At 45.8% G+C, this 22,245-nt stretch overlaps 1 protein-coding gene across 1 annotated transcript in view; it reads right to left on the bottom strand.

Annotated features, from left to right (window-relative positions):
- Positions 1-12,415: 12,415 nt before the first annotated feature.
- The window catches only part of TDRD15 (tudor domain containing 15), a 117,271-nt gene continuing 107,441 nt past the window's right edge, over positions 12,416-22,245 (bottom strand). The window contains exons 5-10 of the mRNA XM_088841775.1: positions 20,643-20,726; positions 19,713-19,860; positions 19,069-19,173; positions 18,252-18,499; positions 17,998-18,123; positions 12,416-12,627 (exon numbers count right to left, since the gene is read on the bottom strand). Of these exons, the coding sequence (XP_088697901.1) occupies positions 12,416-12,627; positions 17,998-18,123; positions 18,252-18,499; positions 19,069-19,173; positions 19,713-19,860; positions 20,643-20,726 (923 nt within the window). The remainder of the gene's footprint in view (positions 12,628-17,997; positions 18,124-18,251; positions 18,500-19,068; positions 19,174-19,712; positions 19,861-20,642; positions 20,727-22,245) is intronic.

Raw genomic sequence — 22,245 nt, 5'->3', positions numbered from 1 at the left:
AAAAGGCATGGAGGGTATTATAGACTGCATGCTTGTGTGTCTCCAAAATACATATGTTGAAGCCCTAATCTTCAATGTGATGGTATGGTATTCCAAACGTGGGGTTTGGGGAGGTAATTAGGTCATGAGGGTGGAGATCACTTGATGGGATTCAGTTCAGTTCAGTCGCTCAGTCGTGTCCAACTCTCCGCAGCCCCATGAATCACAGCACGCCAGGCCTCCCTGTCCATCACCAACTCCCGGAGTTCACTCAAACTCATGTCCACAGAGTCAGTGATGCCATCCAGCCATCTCATTCTCTGTTGCCCCCTTCTTCACCCGCTCCCAAACTTTCCCAGCATCAGAGTCTTTTCCAGTGAGTCAACTCATCGCATGAGGTGGCCAAAGTATTGCCGCTTCAGCTTTATTATCAGTCCTTCCAATGAACACCCAGGATTGATCTCCTTTAGAATGTACTGGTTGGATCTCCTTGCAGTCCAAGGGACTCTCAGGAGTCTTCTCCAACACCACAGTTCAAAAGCATCAATTCTTCGGCGATCAGCTTTCTTCACAGTCCAACTCTCACATCCATACACGACCATGGGAAAAACCATAGCCTTGACTGGTCAGACTTTTGTTGGCAAAGTAATGTCTCTGCTTTAAATATACTATCAAGGTTGGTCATAACTTTCCTTCCAAGGAGTAAGCGTCTTTTAATTTCATGGCTACAATCAGCATCTGCAGTGATTTTGCAGCCCAAAAAAATAAAGTCTGACACTGTTTCCACTGTTTTTCCATCTATTTCCCTTGAAATGATGGGACCAGATGCCATGATCTTTGTTTTCTGAATGTTGAGCTTCAAGCCAACCTTTTCACTCTCCTCTCACTTTCATCAAGAGGTCTTTGAGTTCCTCTTCACTTTCTGCCATAAGGGTAGTGTCACCTGCATATCTGAGGTTATTGATATTTCTCCCAGCAATCTTGATTCCAGCTTGTGCTTCTTCCAGCCCAGCATTCCTCATGATGTACTCTGCATATAAGTTAAATAAGCAAGGTGACAATATATAGCCTTGACGCACTCCTTTTCCTATTTGGAAACAGTCGGTTGTTCCATGTAGAGTTCTGACTGTTGCTTCCTGACCTGCATACAGGTTTCTCAAGAGGCAGGTCAGGTGGTCTGGTATTCCCATCTCTTTCAGAATGTTCCACAGTTTATTGTGATCCACACAGTCAAAGGCTTTGGCATAGTCAATGAAGCAGAAATAGATGTTTTTTTGGAACTCTCTTGCTGTCTCCATGATCCAGCGGACGTTGGCAATTTGATCTCTGGTGCATCTGCCTTTTCTAAAACCTGCTTGAACATCTGGAAGTTCACGGTTCACATATTGCTGAAGCCTGGCTTGGAGAATTTTGAGCATGACTTTACTAGCGTGTGAGATGAGTGCAATTGAGCGGTATTTGAGCATTCTTTTGCATTGCCTTTCTTTGGGATTGGAATAAAGACTGACTTTTTCCAGTCCTGTGGCCACTGCTGAATTTTCCAAATCTGCTGGCATATTGAGTGCAGCACTTTCACAGCATCATCTTTCAAGATTTGAAATAGCTCAACTGGAATTCCATCACCACACTAGCTTTGTTCATAGTGGTGCTTTCTAAGGCCCACTGGACTTCACATTCCAAGATGTCTGGCTCTAGGTCAGTGATCACATTATTGTGACTATCTTGGTCATGAAGATTTTTTTTGTACAGTTCTTCTGTGTATTCTTGCCACCTCTTCTTAGTATCTTCTGCTTCTGTTAGGTCCATACCATTTCTGTCCTTTATTGAGCCCATCTTTGCATGAAATGTTCCCTTGGAATCTCTAATTTTCTTGAAGTGATCTCTTGTTTTTCCTATTCTGTTGTTTTCCTCTATTTCTTTGCGTTGATCACTGAGGAAGGCTTTCTTATCTCTCCTTGCTATTCTTTGGAACTCTGCATTGAGATGCTTATATCTTTCCTTTTCTCCTTTGCTTTTCCCTTCTCTTCTTTTCACAGCTATTTGTAAGCCCTCCTCAGACAGCCATTTTGCTTTTTTGCATTTCTTTTCCATGGGAATGGTCTTGGTCCCTGTCTCCTGTACAATGTCACGAACCTCCGTCCAGAGTTCATCAGGCACTCTGTCTATCAGATCTAGTCCCTTAAATCTATTTCTCACTTCCACTGTATAATCATAAGGGATTTTATTTAGGTCATATCTGAATGGTCTAGTGGTTTTCCCTACTTTCTTCAATTTCAGTCTGAATTTGGCAATAAGGAGTTCATGATCTGAGCCACAGTCAGCTCCTGGTCTTGTTTTTGCTAACTGTATAGAGCTTCTCCCTCTTTGGCTGCAAAGAATATAATCAATCTGATTTTGGTGTTGACCATCTGGTGATGTCCATGTGTAGAGTCTTCTCTTGTGTTGTTGGAAGAGGGTGTTTGCTATGACCAGTGCGTTCTCTTGGCAAAACTCTATTAGCTTTTGCCCTGCTTCATTCCGTGCTCCAAGGCCAAATTTGCCTGTTACTCCAGGTGTTTCTTGACTTCCTACTTTTGCATTCCAGTCCCCTATAATGAAAAGAACATCTTTTTTGGGTGTTAGTTCTAAAAGGTCTTGTAGGTCTTCATAGAACTGTTCAACTTCGGCTTCTTCAGCGTTACTGGTTGGGGCATAGGCCTGGATTACTATAATATTGAATGGTTTGCCTTGGAAACGAACAGAAATCATTCTGTCGTTTTTAAGATTGCATCCAAGTACTGCATTTCGGACTCTTTTGTTGACCATGATAGCTACTCCATTTCTTCTAAGGAATTCCTGCCCACAGTAGTAGATATAATGGTCATCTGAGTTAAATTCACCCATTCCAGTCCATTTTAGTTCACTGATTCCTAGAATGTCTATGTTCACTCTTGCCTTCTCCTGTTTGACCACTTCCAATTTGCCTTGATTCATGGACCTAACATTTCAGGTTCCTATGCAATATTGCTCTTTACAGCACCGGACCTTGCTTCTATCACCGGTCACATCCACAACTGGGTATTGGTTTGGCTTTTGTTCATCCCTTCATTCCTTCTAGAGCTATTTCTCCACTGATCTCCAGTAGCATACTGGGCACCTACCGACCTGGGGAATTCCTCATTCAGTATCCTATCATTTTGCCCTTTGATACTGTTCATGGGGTTCTCAAGGCAAGTATACTGAAGTGGTTTGCCATTCCCTTCTCCAGTGGACCACATTAGGCTGTGGTCCATGTGATCAGATCAACTAGATTCCTGTGATTATGATTTCAGTGTGTCTGCCCTCTGATGCCCCCTCACAATACCTACCGTTTTATTTGGGTTTCTCTTACCTTGGGCATGGGATATCTCTTCACAGCTGCTCCAAGAAAGCACACTGCTGCACCTTACCTTGGATGATGGGATTAAAAGATACACAGAGAGCTCTCTGTCTTCCCACTATAGCAGGGCACAGCAAGAAGACTGCAGTCTGCAGACCATGAAGAGTGTCCTCATCAGGAACTGAAATGGCTGGCACCTTGATCTTAAGACTTGCAGAACTATAAGAAATAAATGTCTGCTGTTTAAGCCACCCTGTCATGGTATTCTGTTTGGCACCCTGGACTGACTAAGACAAAAAAGGAAGGCCAAAGCTGCTAGCTGCAAAAATTCTACTCAGGTGCCCATGAACACCAGTGGCTGCTAATTTCAAGCTGCCTGGTGGAGAGAGAGGAAATCCCTCTGATGTTGGTTCCATGTCTTTTGTTTAATTCAGCCAAGGTGGACTGGGACCTGCTGGGTACTCAAACTGCACTCTCTGCAGAAGGTTTCTGAACTCCAGGACCCTGTATTCCAGCAGGCCAGGCATCAGACTTCAAGATTAAAGGAGGACATGTAAACATGTTCAACTTCTCAAATGAATGGTCTGGATGGAACCTTGACACCATATTCAAAACTGCCAACTCTACATGCACATTGGTCTTAGCTCTATGGAGTGCTCAGAACAAAATTATTTCAGCAGAATAAAAGTGAGTGCACTTTCCCCCTGATCTTGAGTGCTCTGTCTTTCCCCATCTAGAGCACAGCCCAGAGCTGACTCTGCGGACTGAAGCACAAGACCACAGTGTCACCAGCAGCTAGGGGGAGTTCTAGGCAGTGCCAGTCTCCTCCTTAAGGAGAAGTTTGCATATTTCCTAAATCATACAAGGCTGCTGTAACAGTAGTCATAGCAATAATAATCATCATGAGCACTGGCCAGAGAACGATTCTTGAGGACAGACACTGAGTCTTTCGCTTCACCGTATACTTGACAGAGCCTGAACCCAAAATACTGTTCAATAAATACCTAAATGCATAAAAGGCTGAATGGAAGAATACACAGGTAAATGCAAGAATCCCTATTTTCCCGTCTTCCAGGGTCACCAATACCTTTTCTGTTTAAATAAGAATAGTCCAATTCCTCTTCTGTGGCTGCAGAAAGACCTTGTCCCTGAGCAGGTCCCCTGTCTTAGTAGTGCTATGATGCCCAGGAAGGGTGGGCAGCCGACTGCTCCCAGGGAGGGGGCTGCTCCTCACTGCTCCGTCTACAGATGCTCTGAGCTCCTCCCTGCTGACTTCTGTCCTCGGGGCCCGTCCCTGTGCTTCCTGCTCTGCTTCCCCTCCACACGGGTACCCTCTCTCCTGTCATTCCCCAAACCATAGCCGACAATCAGCTGTAGAATTTCAGAACTCAGTGCAGCCTGAGAATGTGCTGGTGCTGAGAAGAAAAGCCTCAAAGTTTAATATCAGAAGCCACAGCTTCTAGTGAGTGTCAACACAATGCAAGTCCCTGGTGGAAGGTGGATCCCTCTTTGGGCAACAAAGGCCCTCAGAGTCATCATACATCCACCCACACACTCTACCAGCTGCTGGGGACACTCCCAGGTAGCAGTCCCCTGGAGTTCTTCCTTTCTCTCCAAATCAGGAGTCCCACATCCCGCCTTCCTCAACTCCAAACAAAACAGTTCGCCCAGAGCCCTTGCCCGGGCCACAGCAAGGGCACAGACCTAACCATCAAGCAGAGAGGCTGCAGGGCCTCCTGTCTTTGACCCCCTCTTCTTTCAAGGTGAGGCTCTGGACTTGATTTTGCAGAACCAGTGGGCTCACTAAAAAGTTCCTCGGTCCAGAGAACACCACTCCTTCAAAGACAGATTCTGCAGATTACAGATTAGTTGTGCCAAAATGTACTTTTTAGCCACGTAAGTGTCTGGGATCTGCCCCAAGAGGGAGAAAAAAACCCTGAAGAGCCTCAGCACGGGTGGCCGGGGCCACCCACCGAACATCTCAGGGCCTGGCCTGAGCAGTGTCACCCATTCAGCGTCCCTTGTCCTTTCTCTGGCCTGTCCTGTGGAAAGGACTGAGGAGGAGGGCTGTCAGAGCAGACAGGGCTGGGCGGCAGGAAGGCAGCAGCAAGCTCTCTTCTACCACTGACATCTTAATAATCACCAAGTTTTCAAAGAAACTTCCAACCACAGGGAAACTTCCCGATGAAACTGACTTCCAGTGAAATGCATTTACCTCTCAGCTCTTCTCCACATGTACTTTATGACAGCATCACGAGTCTCCTGCTTCAGGATGAAATCTTGTCAGCCTGTAAGAGCAAAGCAGGATGGAAGTAAGTTAGTGTTGAGGAAAAAAAAAAAATGTCAGTCAGGCTCCTAATTGCCTCAGAAGCTGCTAAGGAGGTACAGGGCCTCCAGCCCGTACCCGCAGTGTCCACAGTGAGCCCACTGACCTGTTGGAATGGCCAAGGCAGCAGCCTCTCTGTGGCTGGAGGTGACAGGCTACACACAGGGAAGTGGGCAGGTAGTGCTGACTCCCTGCACGAGGCCCACCCACTCTATGCCTCCCCTCCCCAGGGCCAGGAGTATTCTCTGCAGGGGACTCCCATCAGCTCCCTCTTTCAGGGAAAGGTCTGAAGTCATTTGCACTCCCCTGTCCTCTTCCCTAGGGGACCAGCTTTCTCAGCCTGAGCTCTCAATGGCAGCAGTAAGAAGATGGGAGACGGATGTGAAAGAGAGAGAACCACTCTTCCCCACCTCTGAAACCTTCCTTCATGGCAGCCGCCCTCTGCCAAGTATCCTAGGAGTCTGTCTTCTGCACAAAATACTGTTTTGCAAAGTTCTACTCATTCCTTTCCTCACCCAGAAAATTATCCTTGATTGTTCTAGGCAACGAAAACTTCTCCCTTCCCTGAATCGAATTCTGTCACTCAGATTCAGCCTCAGATATGGGCCTGGGAAGGCCTCTGGCTTCCCCTCCCAGTTTAACTGAGCAGAAGACTAACTGCTCACACACACCAGGCAGGGCACCTAATCCAGACCCACAAAGTACAGAAGATTCGGAATGTCATTCCTTTGTCTGTCTGAGAAAGACCTCTGCACATGGAGGAAAATGCCCTCCCACTGAGGTAAAAACCCAGGGCCTCACTCGTTCCAGCTACTGATGGGGGCTGGTGGCCTGTCAGTGCTAGTTTTGACAACCCTACTTTCTGACCTGCTCTTGTTCTTAAAGTTCAAGGCTTTTCTGGAAGCCACAGGGGACAGGACCATGGTATTTGTCAAGAAAATCACATCTGTACCAGAGGGCTGAAAGAAGGCTGAGCAAAATGTGCCACCATGTGGTACCAGAGGCTTCAGAATGACAACTGCCAACACTCATCCCTCCATCACTGAAGTGACCGAACACAGGAACTCAGAGGAGGGCCTGGGAGTCACTGTGGGGCCAGAGGTTGGGTTGGAGGTGGAGGATCTGAGCAGATGGAGGTTTAGCTGGGCCTGGGCCTTGATAAGTAATGGAAAACAGGGAGCTACACAGGAAAAGGCCTGGTTCTGGGAATCATGAAACATGGCTTCCAGGCATAACTTGGATACAACACACTGTAGATCCTCCAGGAAGTCTGTGAACATATCAGAACCTTTGTTTTCCACTGTTAAATGAGGTAACAGCTAGACACTCATGAGCTTTAACATATCGTGAGAAAAGAGAACAATGCCCAGACTAGGAGTTAGGAGTGGAGGTGCTCTGGTGAACCTGGAGACCGTTAGGCAGACCCAGAAAGCATCACTGAGGCGGAAGGTGAGGAAAGATCTTGCCTCAGGAGGTAGAGATGAAGGAGGGGACTGGGCAGGACAACTGCAAAGGCGGAAGCAGAGGAAGGTGTCTTCTGGGTTGGTTATGTGAGCCAGGATCTGGGGAGAGACATCCAGGCTGGAATATTCGTTAGGATTCTATGCATGAACATGGTAGCTCCACCTGGGAAGAGAGAGCAGTAACCAAGGTGGGGAGTGAGCATACAGAGCAGTAAGGACCCTGAGGATCACCACATGCCACTGAAGCTGGCTAGAGCAACGATGTGTATCTTTCCAACTCTTGCTCAGTGACTTCATGTTGAAAAGTGGTTTAAAATTGGTGGTGAGGGGGGAGGCGGTGGTGGAACAGTATATACGCCACAGAAAACTGGAAACTAACTGCAGCTTGTTTTCTAAGAACTGGTGGTTAAACATTTACCACTGACCAAGGGCATCTAATTTTAAGGGATGAGATAAAAGGCCAGTAAAAGAAAGGACAAAACAGCTTCAAAGATGTAGGAGAAGAACCAAAAGGGAATGGTGTTCTGAATCCAGGGCAGGAGAGACAGCCCAGAGGAAAGGGTCTTCATGAGATGGAGCCAGTCCGGCTGAGCCACCCACTCTGGCTAGCATGTCCTGAGGCTTTGGTCACATGCTGCTGGTCCCATGCTGGAAGGGGAGGTGACCCTAGTGTGGGTTTCTGTGCCTATACCACCTGATCAGGCATCACCCACGGCCTCACCAGACTAGAGACAGCTCGGACTTTTTTCCGACATTTCCTCTACACCCTTGGCACTTCACAAAATGAAGGCATCATCAGGAAGCTATTTCACAACATCTGAATCCTCCTCTGACAGACAACATTTAACCAGAGATGATAAAAAACTTCATCCTTCCCTGGAGTGTAGACATGAGGGTAACATGGAGGAAGTAACAGCCTCATTTCACAGCTAGCTTTCACTCAGGCCCTGCCTATGCACCCACCACCCCCAGACTCAAGACTCTCCAGGTTCTGGAAGCTTCTCGATTGTTCCCTGACTGCGGGGCCCATTCTCTGCAGAATGCTGGCAGGCAGCAGTTACATTATGTATCTGCTCCATGCTCAGGCAAGAAACCATTATGTTCACGGATCATTATTGACATCCTGACATTTGTCACCTTCTTTCATAGCAGTTAAATCTTGCTTTATCTGTAAATGTCACCATGTCATTTATTCATGAAAGGGGTCACATTCCTGAAATAGCATGCTTCAGTTTAAAAGGGGAGCTTGCCTTTCTTCGCAGTAGGTAATCCTCAAACAAACTTTACTGCTGATAAGTGCTTTTTTATTGGAGTTTCTTGGCCTTAAATGACATCCTCAAATGTAGAATGCAGTTCTGTGTTTGTGGAAATAAAATCTGAATGTTGAACAAGAGAAGATTGTTGAGATTAGAAAAAAAAAAAAATGAAGGTTTTTCTGTTGCTACCATATGTAGCAAGTTGGATGTAAACAGATTTGAATTTTTTTGAGAGTAAGCCATGATTTTAATAAGATTGTTATGCTTCTGGAAACACGCCTGTGACCTTTTTGAATCATTTATGCTTCAGATACCTCAATAAGATCAGGGGCTTTTGAACCTTCCTGGGGTGATCCCTTAGCTGGGGACACTGGAGGAAAGAGCCCAGCACACGTGATGTGCTCATTCCTCCCACCCCCAGATCCCAAGGACACTGGCTGAGAGATGATTAGCTCTGGAACTTATGCTGGCAGGAAGAAACTTCTCCTTTACAAAGCTTGCTCAAAGTTCACTTTAAGGAAACTATATAATTTATCGTCCAAACCCAGACACTTTTTTGAGAGGGAGAAGAGGCACTAAAAATAATTAACAGGTATTAATTGATCTACAACTACCGTGAAATCAGACAAAACAGGGCATATGGCCAGCCAAACTTTAAGGCTTTATCAACTGTCTCGTTGAAGAGGTTTATATCCACCAGCTGCTAATTAACCATTATCCAGGAGAAGCTGTTCTCCCTGCACTTGAGGTCCTGCAGCTATCTGCCTCCAACTCATTTTTCTAACCCGGTAGTTCTAAAAGTGTGGTCCACAAATGGAGATGGCCTGAAAAGGTTGTTCAAAAAACGGATGTCCGGCATCTACTTCAGAACTACCAAATCAGAATCTCCAAGAATGTGGATCATGAACCTGTATGTTAACAACACCTCCCCAGTCCTGAAGGTGAAATGCACACTGAACTTAGAGAACGAATTGCTCTGATCCAAATCTTTTGTTCTCCCCACCTACTCTGTGTTCTGGTCACACTGTGGTAATAGGAAGTGGGTGGGTAAATTCTGCTCTTTTTGCCTAGAAAAGTAACTTTCAGACGGGGTGGGAGCTGAAAATAGATTCTCCATTGTGCACAAATACAGAGGCTGTGGCACTCCCCGCATAACGCCATTAAACATCAATCTACTCCCCGTGCGGAGTCACGTGTGTAGCCATCTCACAACCACTAGGTGCAGATGACATGCACAAATGCTGTCTCGGAGGAACTGGGAGATAAGAAAAGGGTTAGATGACAACAGGATCATCAAAAAAAGGTGGTCGATTGCAATTAAAATTGCTCACTGTAAGAAGAAGAAAGGCGAGGGAGGAAGACTTTCCCAGGCGCTAATGAGATCCTTTCTGAGTGTGATAGAGACTATGGCAACAAGTGTCACAGACCACAGCTGAACCTGAGTTCCCATCGGCAAGCCCAGGCCAGGGTCACGGTCAAACAGATATCACTGCCTCAGACAACGTCCTCATTAGTTCACTACAGTCATTACTGCCGTGGCAACAGCAGAATGCCTTCATCCTGCTGATGCCCCTGAGAGGGACCAGGTGGGTGGCTGGCAACTCAAAGCAGCAAGGCAGACAGAGATTTAGAGCATAGACTATTCGTGTGGTGCTTTCAGATTCATTTTCTCACCTCCCTCAATTCAATCATAGGTGGAGCTGAGCCCAAAGCCCAAACATGACCTACAGTCCCAGGTGCAGTTTCTCCCCCTGTTCCCCTCTGCCTTTGGGAGGAGCACTTGGCCCCAGCACTACAGAGAACATGTGTTAGGGCAGCATCTTCTGAAGTTCCCGGGACTCCTATAAAGCTGAAACCCTCCCACCATAACTGAGAATGGGCATTGGCCATCCTGTTGAACTCCAGCCTAGACCAGTAGTCACTGTGGACCAATCGTGAGAATCCAAGAAAGAAATTGTCATGGGACCTGGAGGTGGTGATCAAGTGTTTACTTCAAGTCCATCTCAAAATCCAGACCTTTCCATTTATAATTCTGTACCCCATCAAGGGAGTCCCTTGTCTAACCTTCAAATGCCTCTGTTCTCAGTGTTCCATTCTCATTTAACTAGACAAATTCACCCTCAAGTTCTCCCGATCTACCCTAAGACTGGCATTTCACTGAACTTCATATTAAAGAGAGAGTTCTAGTTAAAGCTCCAGACTACTGTCAAAGAATATTAGGCCAGGTCTACCCAGCACCCCAGAACTCTCCATATGGGTTCCCATCAGCTCACCTCCCCTCAGCCACCTCAAGAGCCCTGCCCGGAGCTGGATACTGAGTGGGCGAGGAGTCAGGACACGGAAGTTTCAGACCAGCTGAGAAGACAGACAGGGCCAAGGAAGGGGGCAAATCTACAGTAGTCAGACAATCTGACACCAGTTCTTCTGAGCTTCGGGCCTCTTAAGGACTATGTGAATTATTTGGAGGCAGTTCCTTACCTCCTTGAGCCTTAGTTTCCTAATAGACGGAGAGCATATGATCTATGAGATTCAATGTAAAATTGACCAAGGAGATGTATTTCCCTGTGTAAAGGGACACGCAGTAGGGATACACGTTAATACCCTTCCTTCTGGCCTAGAAGTTAAATATAAATACAGTCATCAGCTCTGAGTTGGGAGTAAAATTTTACTAACTGCAAACAGGCTCATCCTCTGACTTGTTCAGTGCCTGTGAGAGAGTAGATTAACCTGCAAATGCCTCAGGTTCCTCATCTGTGGACTGTAATTGCTGTCCCTCCAGCTACCTAGCTCCAGTTATCATCGAAAGAAAAGCACAAGGCACGTTTTAGAATGGCTGGGAGCTGGCTGGGAGATGGTTTTCAGAGAGGTGCAGGGTGGGGCTCTATTATGACCACTGGGATTGAAAAGACAGCTCTATTTTCTACTCTGTCTTTCTGTTAAATTGAACTTCAGCCCTGGAAATTAATATCCCCACTGCATTTTAGTGAGGTGGCTCTATTTTTACAAGCGCCGCAGAATCAAGCCCTGATCTGTTATGCTGTGACCTTTCTCCGGGCTCTGCATCAGGGAATCATAATTCAGGGCCGGCCTCAGCTTTGGAAACCTCCATAGGCCTTTTATGACATGAGTGCTATTGAATATTCTATAAAATCTCCTTGGAAAACTGGCCCACATTTCTTTATAATCTCCCCAGACTGTTTCTGAAGTCCCTCTATAGATTTTTTACTCTAAAAATCCATAGTGTTTCTTAATAAGGATCTGGGCCTCTCCTAAGGGATTGTGGAGAGGATAAGGCTGGACTGGGTCCCCGGGGGAGGCCGAGGCGGGGCAACAGAAGCAATTCTGTTACTGTTAAGCCCCTGGATGAGGATTCTGAGCTTAGGAGCCTGTCAGCAGGATACAGCCACTTCCGGTAGATGGACTTGAAGGGAGGAGTTGAGAAGTTGAGCCATATCCACCTCCCATCTCCACTGGATCCCATGTCCTCCTAACCTTGAGAAGGAGAGGCCCGTGTATAGGAATCAAAGCCCCTACACCTTCTCAGATGCCCTCAACTGTCTCTTTCTTTCTCTTGATCAAACTCCACCTGTGCCAAGCTGTCCCCTTGCTTCTGCATTTGTATGAAGTACAGTGTCATGGGGCATGACATCTGGCTTTCTGAGCATTTTCTAGGGAACAGATCATACAACCTGAAAGTGAAATTTTGTCAGCTCCCTCTAGATGTAACCTTGACTAAAGAGAAATAAAAATGGAAAGAAACTGCAAACAAATGCCCCTTTCCTCTTCAATGTTAATTGCTTCAAAAAGTGGTTGTTGTTTTTTTTTTCTTTGCAAACCTTCACAAGAAGTCCAGGGTGCAAGGAAACAGGCCTGTGAGGACCCAATGCATCTCTAACATGTTCAGCAGAAGACTCCAAAAACACGGGAACACACGGCATGGCCCTGCTTTGCATCTTTCCTTGCCCCACTTCCCCCTTTCTGCCTGCACTCTCAACACCTCCATCGTGCAACTCCCAAACAAATGGTTAGTACCTTAATTCCTGCCACTGCCACTGCTTTCACAAGGACCTGGACTAAAGTACATGGCTTTACCAAGTGTGAAGGTCAAGTAAGTTGTGATAGGTCCCACCAGAGCCAGAATGTGATCCTGGGGGATAGAACTTCTATATGACTTATCTCTGTGCCACATTACACTGCTTTTGCTTAGCACAGGATTTGGAACATGGTAGGTATTTCTGCAAGGACCTGAAATATATGGCATTGAATTGAGTATATTAGAACCAGAAAAAAGCCTGAACTCCACCCCCCCAAAAAAAATGTTTTCTTCCAAGGTGAATGAGTTATGAGACTCTGAGCTCCTGCCAGCACCACCTGATAGAATAGGGGCACTTCCAAGAAGTCTTGAAAAGGGCCAAGCATCATATACTACCCTGGATTAGTCAAGGCTTCCAGAGAAACAGAACCAAAAGGAATTCAGAGTGAGAGAGGATAGAGAAAGAGAGAGAGACTGATTTACTATGAGGAACTGCCTCACATGATTATGGAGGCTGTCCCACAGTCTGCCACCTGCAAGCAGGAGACCCAGGAAAGGCAGCTGTGTAAGGCAGTCTACATGTGAGGGTCTGAGAACCAGGGAAGCTGACAGCATAAACCCCAGTGTGAGGGGAGCGGAGGACTGAGCCCCAGCTCCTGCAGGCAGAGAGGAGGGGCTGAATCCTCCCTTCCTCCACAGTGTCTTTTGCTGACTCACTGAAATTCTGAAAACTCCACTCCATTTGGAGCACAGATGGAAACCCAGCAACATTAAGAAGGCCTCTGGATCGAAAAACAAGGAATTCAAAAGCCTGGACTCTAAAGAAGAGGTAGTACCACCTTACTAATTCCCTGTGGACTAAAAATCAGGTTTAAAGATAAAGATGTCTCATGCAGTTTTCCTGGTTCCAGAGTTCAAGAGGGCAGTAACAAGGATTATCACTAAAAGGAACAGCACTTAGAAATTAGAGCCAACAGAGACACTTTAGGACAGAAGCTGAAAATGGTGCAGCTTCATGCCAGAATGTGTCACTATGTTACATTCCTAGTTGGAAATGGATATTATTAAAGACCAAGATAATTTAGAGGTATGGCGGGACTAAGCCATGAAACAGCTTCATTTTACAGATAGGAAAACTGAAGCTCAGGGAGGCTGGAAAACTGGGAATTGAGCCAAAGTATTCTCATACAAAGCCCACCATGCCCACTTCTTCCTCCAGATGAGCCACCCAAGCTGAAATGGTGACTACAGCTTTAAGGAGGAAAGGCAGATGACAATTTATCTCTTCCAGAAAGTTTCAGAAAATATAGGCATCTAACCAAGGAGACTTGGAAGATCTAGAGAACACTTTTGTAGGGCAACTCCTTCCCCAAGGACACAAGCCAAGCAGGGGTCTTGATACCTGTGGGAGAGAGGGGCAGAGCTCCAGCTGTGCAAAAGCCAGAGAGCTGCCCCAGTGCTGCTAGTGAACTCAGCCGGCAGCAGCAGGTCTGTCTGCCTAAGATCTGGCCTCCCATCTCTGGAGACCTAAAGAACTAAAACTCGCGTATGGCCAGAGGCAGGGAAATCACCCAGCAAGCCTTGAGCACGCTACTGGATTTGGGCAGCTCCTCAGCTGAATTTTAATGAAGTAATTAAGAGCTAGATAATAGAGCTGGGGCTCTGCAGAGCAACACTCATGGCCCTAACCTCTTTGATATGTTCCTGCATCAGGAAGCAACTCTATCACTAAACGGCTTCATTAATATTCCAGCCAGCTCTCTGGCTCTTAAAGTGATCTACGCCAAAGTTTGTTAGTCTTTTAAATTACCTGATGAAGTCCCTTGGAAAAAAAAAAAAAGAATGAATACATTCTGGGGAAAGAACAACATCACAGGGGGTTCTAGAAGAAGCAGACCAGCTAGGCTTGTTCATATTTTCTCTAGTCTGGGTTATGAACAGAAATAATGATGGGACCACTTCACCCATACTGATGGGGGACGTGGCTTAGGGCATGGCAGCCAGGGGAGCTGGAAGCCTGTCTTCACCTGGCATGCCTCTGCCACCTGGCAGATACCTGGACTACTGGACAACACAGCTGTTAACTCCTTGACCCAAAATAAAGAAGCTGAATGCTTCGGCTCCACATGGCCAGAAGGCTTTCTTCAGAGAAACCTACTCTTCTGCCCCAGAGGTTTATCTTTGTCACTCAAGGTGTGGGAACAGAGAAAAGCTGGGTCTCACCTGTGTGTTTTCTCCTCTTCTTTGCCTTCCTGGTTCTCAAGGTCCATTTGACACCTCACCTTCCTGAGTCCTTTCCTGTATAACCCTAGAAGCTTAGAGTTGGGACCTCAGAGTTTAATTTACCCCAGTCCCTCTCCTGTATTGCCACTTTAAACAATCCCTGATAAAGAAGATCCAGATTCTGTTTGAATGATTCCAAGGACAAGGAGCTTGCTATTTCACAAGTTCAGTGTCAAGCATTTCTTGTCATAAAAATATACTTCCACTGAGAAGAAATCTGTTTCCTGACGACTTCAATGACTTAGAAATAGGCGTCTGGTGTAGCCAAAAGGGGTTTCCCTGATGGCTCAGTTGGTAAAGAATCGCCTGCAATGCAGGAGACGCCTGTTCAATTCCTGGGTCGGGAAGATCCTCTGGAGAAGGGATAGGCCACCAACTCCAGTATTCTTGGGCTTCCCTTGTGGCACAGCTGGTAAAGAATGTGGTCAAAAGGAGGTAGCAATGTGGGGCTTATGGTGACTGTACAGTTCTGTATCTTGACTTTGGTGGTAGTTACATGAAGCTATGCATGGACCTATACACACACACACATAAGTGAATGTAAAACTGGTAAAATCTGGGGACTTCCCTAGCAGTCCAGTGGTTAGGACTCCATACTTTAACTGCTGAGGGTGTGGGTTCAGAACTTGACCATGTTGGCACCCTGATCTCAGACTTTACAGGCTTCAGAACTGTGAGAAATAAATACCTGTTGCTTATGCTACCCAGTTTATGCTACAATAGCAGCTAGGACTAAGACAGAAAACAATATATTTCTAGGTGTATTCTCTAGCAAGTTTCAGAGAACAGAAGCTACCAACCAACAGTATTCACAGCCTCAGGGCATTCCTAAATTTTCTCCTGGAGTTGCCCTTGCCCTGGGTGGGCTAGGTCTGCCCTTCTCATGGCCGTTTCTCTGATTTGCATCTTGGATGCTCTTTCAGAAAGCCTTGTTTTTGAGAAATAAGCCCTCCCTAGCCTGGCTGTGCTTCAATTTATTCCAATAAGATCTAACACATCAACACTTTACTCTGAAGAGGGCACAGAGTTAAGTATTAGGACCAGAACATGGACAAACCATGCCCATCCTGTGCTCTCTTCAGTCTCCTCCAGGAGAAAAGATAATCGATCATTCTAGTTCAGAAAATTTCAAGTCTTTCTCCAAACAGCTTACATTAAGCTGTCTGTAGCCATTAGATTCTCCTGCTGATCCTTCTTTACTAAAGAATCCATGTGTCAGTGCATTAATTAAGTATTGTTTCAAGACAATGCTGCATAACAAACAATCCCAAATCTCATTGGCTTATAACAACAAACATTTATTTGTCTCCTTCATTGGTTTACCAGTAGGCTGGGATTCAACTGATCTCAACTGTGCTCTGCTAGGCTTGGATCTGGACTAAGGATAGAGTTCAGGTATGTTCTAAGTATCACATCATTCTCTGTGGATCAGACCTATCCAGAGCATTTATTCCATGGCAGAAATATAAGAGGCTAAGCCAAACAACCCAAGCACATTCATAGCCTCTGCTTATGTCATATACTAACTCTATTGGTTAAAGCCATGCTTAATATCAATGGGGCTTATATTCTTGCTCTAATGGAAAGTGCACCAAAATTAGAGGGCAAAACTCATGAAGGTATCTCTATTACAGGGGAGGAAAAAAAGAGTAAAGATCAATAATCCATCTACCATTCAGTAATAACTAATTCACTGTTTGAGACAACTTCCCCAAACCTCAGATGCCCCTGCAGAGCAGGGTCTCTGGAGCCCAAGACATGAGACAGAATCAATTGGCCAATCAGTTACACTTCCCTTCCACTGTGGCTTAGCACAACAATGGCCCATTGTAACCAGTAAGCAGCTGTAGACACAAAGGGAAACATCCTTTATTGTGTCTCCCTGGCTTTGTTCCAGGCCCCAGTAGAACACAAACCAGAATCCCAAGCAGCCTTGGCACTGGACAAAGGTGAGTCATCTCTGTAGCAAGTCTGCCAGTCTCAGAGAATAAAGTATTAGAGTCAAATATCCTGAGACCAGACCTCCCTGTCCATGTCCACCACTGTCCTCAGAGGCTGTGGTATCCTGGTCCTCAGGAACAACTGTGATCATCCAGTCATGGTGATCAGAGTTTTATTAACCGCCTTTTTCAGAGGGGCTTACTCTATGCCACATACTGTGGAAAATGTTCTATTTTGATATACTCTTCCAAAGACCCTGTGTGATGGGCATTAATCACCCCTCTTTATAGATGAGGTTCAAAAAGGTATGATAATTTTCTCAAGGCTACATAACACAAGGCCTGGCAGCTGGTGGAAGTATAAATATAAATGAGACAGAGGTCACACGATGGACCCTAGCTCTTCTGTTAAACAACATCCAAACGGTTATTTCCAATTCTAGAGTCTCAATTCTCCCATTCATAAGTTACTACCATGAAAACAATATGAAGGCTACAGTGAATTAGCGTTTGTTGTTTTAGTTGCTAGGTTGTGTCTGACTTCTTTGCAAACCTATGGACTATAGCCCACCAGGCTCCTCTGTCCACAGGATTTCCCAGGCAAGAACACTGGAGTGGGTTACCATTTCCTTCTCCAGGGAATCCTTCCAACCCAGGGATCAAACTCGCATCTCTTGCATTGCAGTGGATTGGTTGCCACTGCACTACCTGGGAAGCCAGTGAATTGGGGGAAAGTTTTGTGCAAAACTCTGTGTCCCTAGGAGAACAGACACAGGAATCTTTGGCCTGTGACTTCAAATCCTACCTTATCTCTTATGGTCTATCTTCAGAACAGCATCTCTGAGCTACAATAAACTCTCAGTGACAAGTATAGGGAGGAAAGCCTGGACCAGAAGGGGAGAAAAGTTCCCTTGTGTCAGACTGTAAGTTTCCTTATCCTGAGTGGCTCAGTATGGCTTCCCTAGACTCCATCCCACCAGGCTGTTCTATGGCAGGCTCAGAGAAAGAAGACTGCCCACCCTATGCTGACTGATCTATAACTGCCTCTGGCCCACATGACTACTGCAACAGGAGCTGCCTCAGTCACACTGCCATTGAGGGAGAAACACACGGCCATTTCCCCAATTATACCTAAGAGCTCCCTGGCCAGGCTGTCTCTCTCCCTCAGAGCTTGGGGAGTCAACTTCCATAAGAAAAGGGGGCTTAGAAGAGAGAGGGGGTTGACTGGCTAGAATGGATAGAGCCCTGATCCTCTCTGAGGGTCTCCCTTCCAGTCCTGTCAGATTACTCAGATGGAGGCCCCACATCCATCATGTTCAGAATCCCTGTGTTCCTCTAGTAGTCAACCTCCAAGGGTACCTGGAGCAATAAAGCTATCATGAAGCCACTCTCTCTGTCCTCCGATGTTAGTCCTGTGACACCATGCTTTTAGCCAATGCTGGGGAAGGAGGCTGGTTGTTGATGAAGGTAAGATGACAAACTTTCCTGAGAAGGAGGACCCAGAAGTTCCTCAGCAGACAAGGAAAACGAAAAGGCAAGCCAGATCCCGCACCATGTCAGGCCTGTATCCAGACCATGGCTCTCTCATCTGAGCTCATTCCATATTCTGTTACCATCTAGGAAGACAGACATGTGTAAGAGGAAGAAAGGGAACTGTGAGCCCAGCCAGGAGGGGTTCTCCTGGACAAAGGGCTGCAACCACAGCTGCCCAGTACCCATGTAACTGAGGAAGATGCTGGGGGCAGCCGAGGTTCCTGTGTAACTTCTCCTTTGGTGTGTTTTCTGTGATAAACTGTGATTTAGGCCAGAAAGAGCCCCCGAAGATTCCTTCTTCACAAAGTCATCATAATAGGTTATTTGACTTTGGAAAACAAAACAAAAAAGAGACAAGAACACTTGACCCAAACTTTCTGGAACAGTGAACAGTTCTTTCTATCGTCATTCTGGCTGATGTTCTTCTTAATAAATTTGAAAAAGAAAGACATTTTGGTGGTCTTTTTCACGCCATGTGCTTCTTCAGCTCCGGAAAAGCTTGGCTGGTGAAGTGCCCCTACCCAGGGATCCCGCAGCTCAGGCCTTCCACAGCACAGCTCACATCATGCCATGCTGTTACTGCCCTTTGCTCCCTGCCCCTCAAGGAAAGAACATTTTCAACTTTGAACATTCTGGCTGATGGGAGTTCATTAGGTTTTTTGAATAATAAATACATAGAGTTACACTTTCTCTGATGTTCCCACATGTCTCCCTACCCTGCTACAAGTGTTCAGAGATTTCCTCTTCTTTCAATTTTGGGACTCAGAAGCTGTGTAGCCTGGCACTGGGCTCAGATCTAGTCCTCCCAGATGGAGGGTTCAGCAACTCAAATCAGGGGCCCAACTGAAAAAGTCTCTGTGCCCCAATCCCTAGCACTTCCAACAGAGGAGGACTCACGGGTGTGCAGCTAGTGGCGGTGTCGTAGTTTCAGGCCCACCAGCTCTCCAGCTCACCAGAGAATGCTGAGCACCAAGGTCAAGATCACAAATATTGTCTCCTGCTCTGAGTTAAAGGGACACAAGGTCCCTAGCAATGCTCTAATTCTACCCTTTCCATCTCTCTGCCGGTGACTCCTGGGCAAGGCCAGAGTGTCCACAATGCATGGAAGGCAGGGAGAAGGAATGGTGAGTATTGGTGACAGAGTCAATTCCTGATCTCCAGGAAAGGAAGCTGCAGTGCCTAGGAGACCAGTGAGCTCTCATGAACCATCAGGTACAGTGGTCCCCACACCCCCCAACTCTACCTCCCAGATCACAGGGTACCTCAAGCTGCTGTGCACAAGCTCCTGAGTCAGAAGAGCTCACGGACTTCTCCCTGGAAGGCACAAAGGCCTAGAGGGAACTGGAAGGAAAGTAATGCCTCATAATATTTTCTAACTAACATTCTAAGGGTCCCAATGTCAGGAACCCAGTAAAGTACCTACCCTTGCATATACACACCAAAGTTCCTCTTTTTGGAATCAGTTCATCAGCAGGTGTTCTCTGTCAACTAAATAAAGCAGATGGAGTCCTTGAGCAACAGTCCCAGACTTCACAGAGTACCCTATTTGGATGGGGTAGCAGGACTCACACAGAAGCAGCTGAGGACAAACAGATTCTACAGGTAACACAGGCCTTCGGAGCAGCAGGAGTTCATATGAAGGAGGGAGGTCACTGTGACTACAAGTTCCTAAAGGTGACAAAGCCTGAGCTGGCTCCCAAACGAGAGAGACATCAATTTAAGCAGAGAGAAGGCTCAGAGAATTTTAAGTTGAAACACCACATAAAAGCACGGATTTTGTGGTAAGATATGCAAACTGTACAATTTCAGCAATGGCACAATGGGCCATTCAATCCCATTGTATAAAATGATGCTGTCTTCTTAGGCTTGATATTAGTTTAAAATAAAATAAAACCATTTCCCGCTTGATTACAGTTAGAATCAGAGAAGGATTTTCAGTTTGACCCTCAGTAGTGTTTAAAATAGTGGAAAAGAGCAGATAAGGCATTGAATAAAATAAATGTTTCTGATCTCAATCCAGTTACTGCTGAATGCAGCAGCGGATTGGAAAGGTAGGTCGCCTCTGGCATTCTCAGCCATAAGAAATTTAACGATGGATGAAAATGGATAAAATCAAGATGCTCTGATAGAATGGGAGGCTTCAATATCTCAGAAAATTAGGATCCTTGTAACCAATTTTACAATGGCTGGATTATAGCTAAATAGGATTTTAAGTCTATTGTAAATGAAAGGAAATCTAATTTAACTGGGCCACATCATTTTTACTGAAATGCGATAAATGCTAATTTCCTTGCCGGGCACCAGTGACTTGGCTTGTGATAGCGGTTTGTAAGGTGCTCAAGTCTGACCAATCTCAAATTGGCCTTTTCTAGTTCTGAGGTTGAGCTTCGAATTTGCGCGTTTGGCAGGGGGTTGGGGGGTTGGGGGGTTGGAGGGGGCGGGATAGTTAAGGGAAGCAATCAAAGTTTTACCTGCTTGGCTCCACAGCCTCATCACCATGTGTCCAAGGTCACTTTTGAGAACCACCCTCTTTACCAACATGAGCCTGATCAGAGCTACAAGACAGTATCCCAAACACCCGATTTTAACAATTCTCCTTCTTTGTCTTTTCGGAGAAGGCACTGGCAACCCACTCCAGTACTCTTGCCTGGAAAATCCTATGGATGGAGGAGCCTGGTGGGCTGCAGTCCATGGGGTCGCTAAGAGTCTGACACTACTGAACGACTTCACTTTCGCTTTTCCTTTCATGTCTTGGAGAAGGAAATGGCAACCAACTCCAGTGTTCTTGCCTGGAGCATCCCAGGGACGGGGGAGCCTGGTGGGCTGCTGTCTATGGGGTCGCACAGAGTTCGACATGACTGAAGCGACGCAGCAGCAGCTCTTTGTCTTTTAATTATCCCTGTCTATGTTCTAAGCAAAGTACAAACTATCCCCCAAAATATGCAAAGGCATTACTTTCACAAACACAAAAGCTAAGAGACAGAATGGCAGACAGTGAGCAGTGAGCATGGCTGGTGCACGATACCAGCTAAAAAGCAGTGGCATGTGTGTGTGTCACTGAAATGCCCCCAAGCATTCCAATTCTGGAGTCATTCTTTCCTTCAGAATTCAAATAAAATCACTGGAGTCCCTGTTTAGTTTCTCTGCCACACAATTCTCTGGGAACGTAAACACATGGTTGCTGCTTGTCCCCAAGGCAACCGCAAACCATGACTGACACTAGACTGTAGTACTTAACCAACTTTCCCAAACACTTGAGGATGTCATAATAAATTACAATACTGAAGAACAAAACTTAAAACTTCAGTTCTCCTAAAATCTACAAGCCATAACACATTACACACCTTTATTGACTCTGTCCCTCCTTAGCCCTGGCCACGTTAATTGGGTCTATCCCAGGTTATAGCAGGATGGCAACCCACTCCAGTGTTCTTGCCTGGAGAATCCCAGGGACGGGAGAGCCTGGTGGGCTTCCGTCTATGGGGTCATACAGAGTCGGACACGACTGAAGTGACTTAGCAGTAGCAGGTTATAGCAGTTCCTTCTACTGACTTGTCTTGCCAATCTCCCCAGTGCCCATCCCCAAAACCATCTCATAATGTTATTTATGTTCATAAGTATAGCTAATATTTACCTAGCATTTACATACGACATTGTTTAGGCCCTTCGTCTGCATTAATTCATTCTTCTAATAGCTTAGAAAATGGGTTATATTATATTCATATTTTATAGATAGGGAAGTTAAAGCACAAATAGATTGATTACCCAAAGTTTAGAGAACTGATGTGTGGTGGAGGTTATGATTCAAACCCAGAAGGCTAACTCTAGAGATATTGATCTGAACTTTCATACATTTCATATCCAAAGAACAATCTCTAAAAACAAGGAAGACCTGGATCATCCTAGTATATAAGGCAGTTTAGTGAGCACCCTGCAATGGTTAACCTTATGTGTCAACTCAGCTAGGCTATGGTGCCCAGTTGTTTGGTTAAACAGCAGACAATTTTTAAAAAGAGAGACCATAAGAAAATCATTAAATAAGTGAATGAGTAAATCATAACTAAATGACTAATT

Source organism: Moschus berezovskii, chromosome 11 (genome assembly GCF_049115385.1).
Source record: "Moschus berezovskii isolate FMDL1 chromosome 11, NW_MosBer_1.0, whole genome shotgun sequence".
Lineage (NCBI taxonomy): Eukaryota > Metazoa > Chordata > Mammalia > Artiodactyla > Moschidae > Moschus > Moschus berezovskii.
The sequence above is the reverse complement of the archived record's forward strand: the minus strand, read 5'-3'. Positions and strand labels throughout refer to the sequence as shown.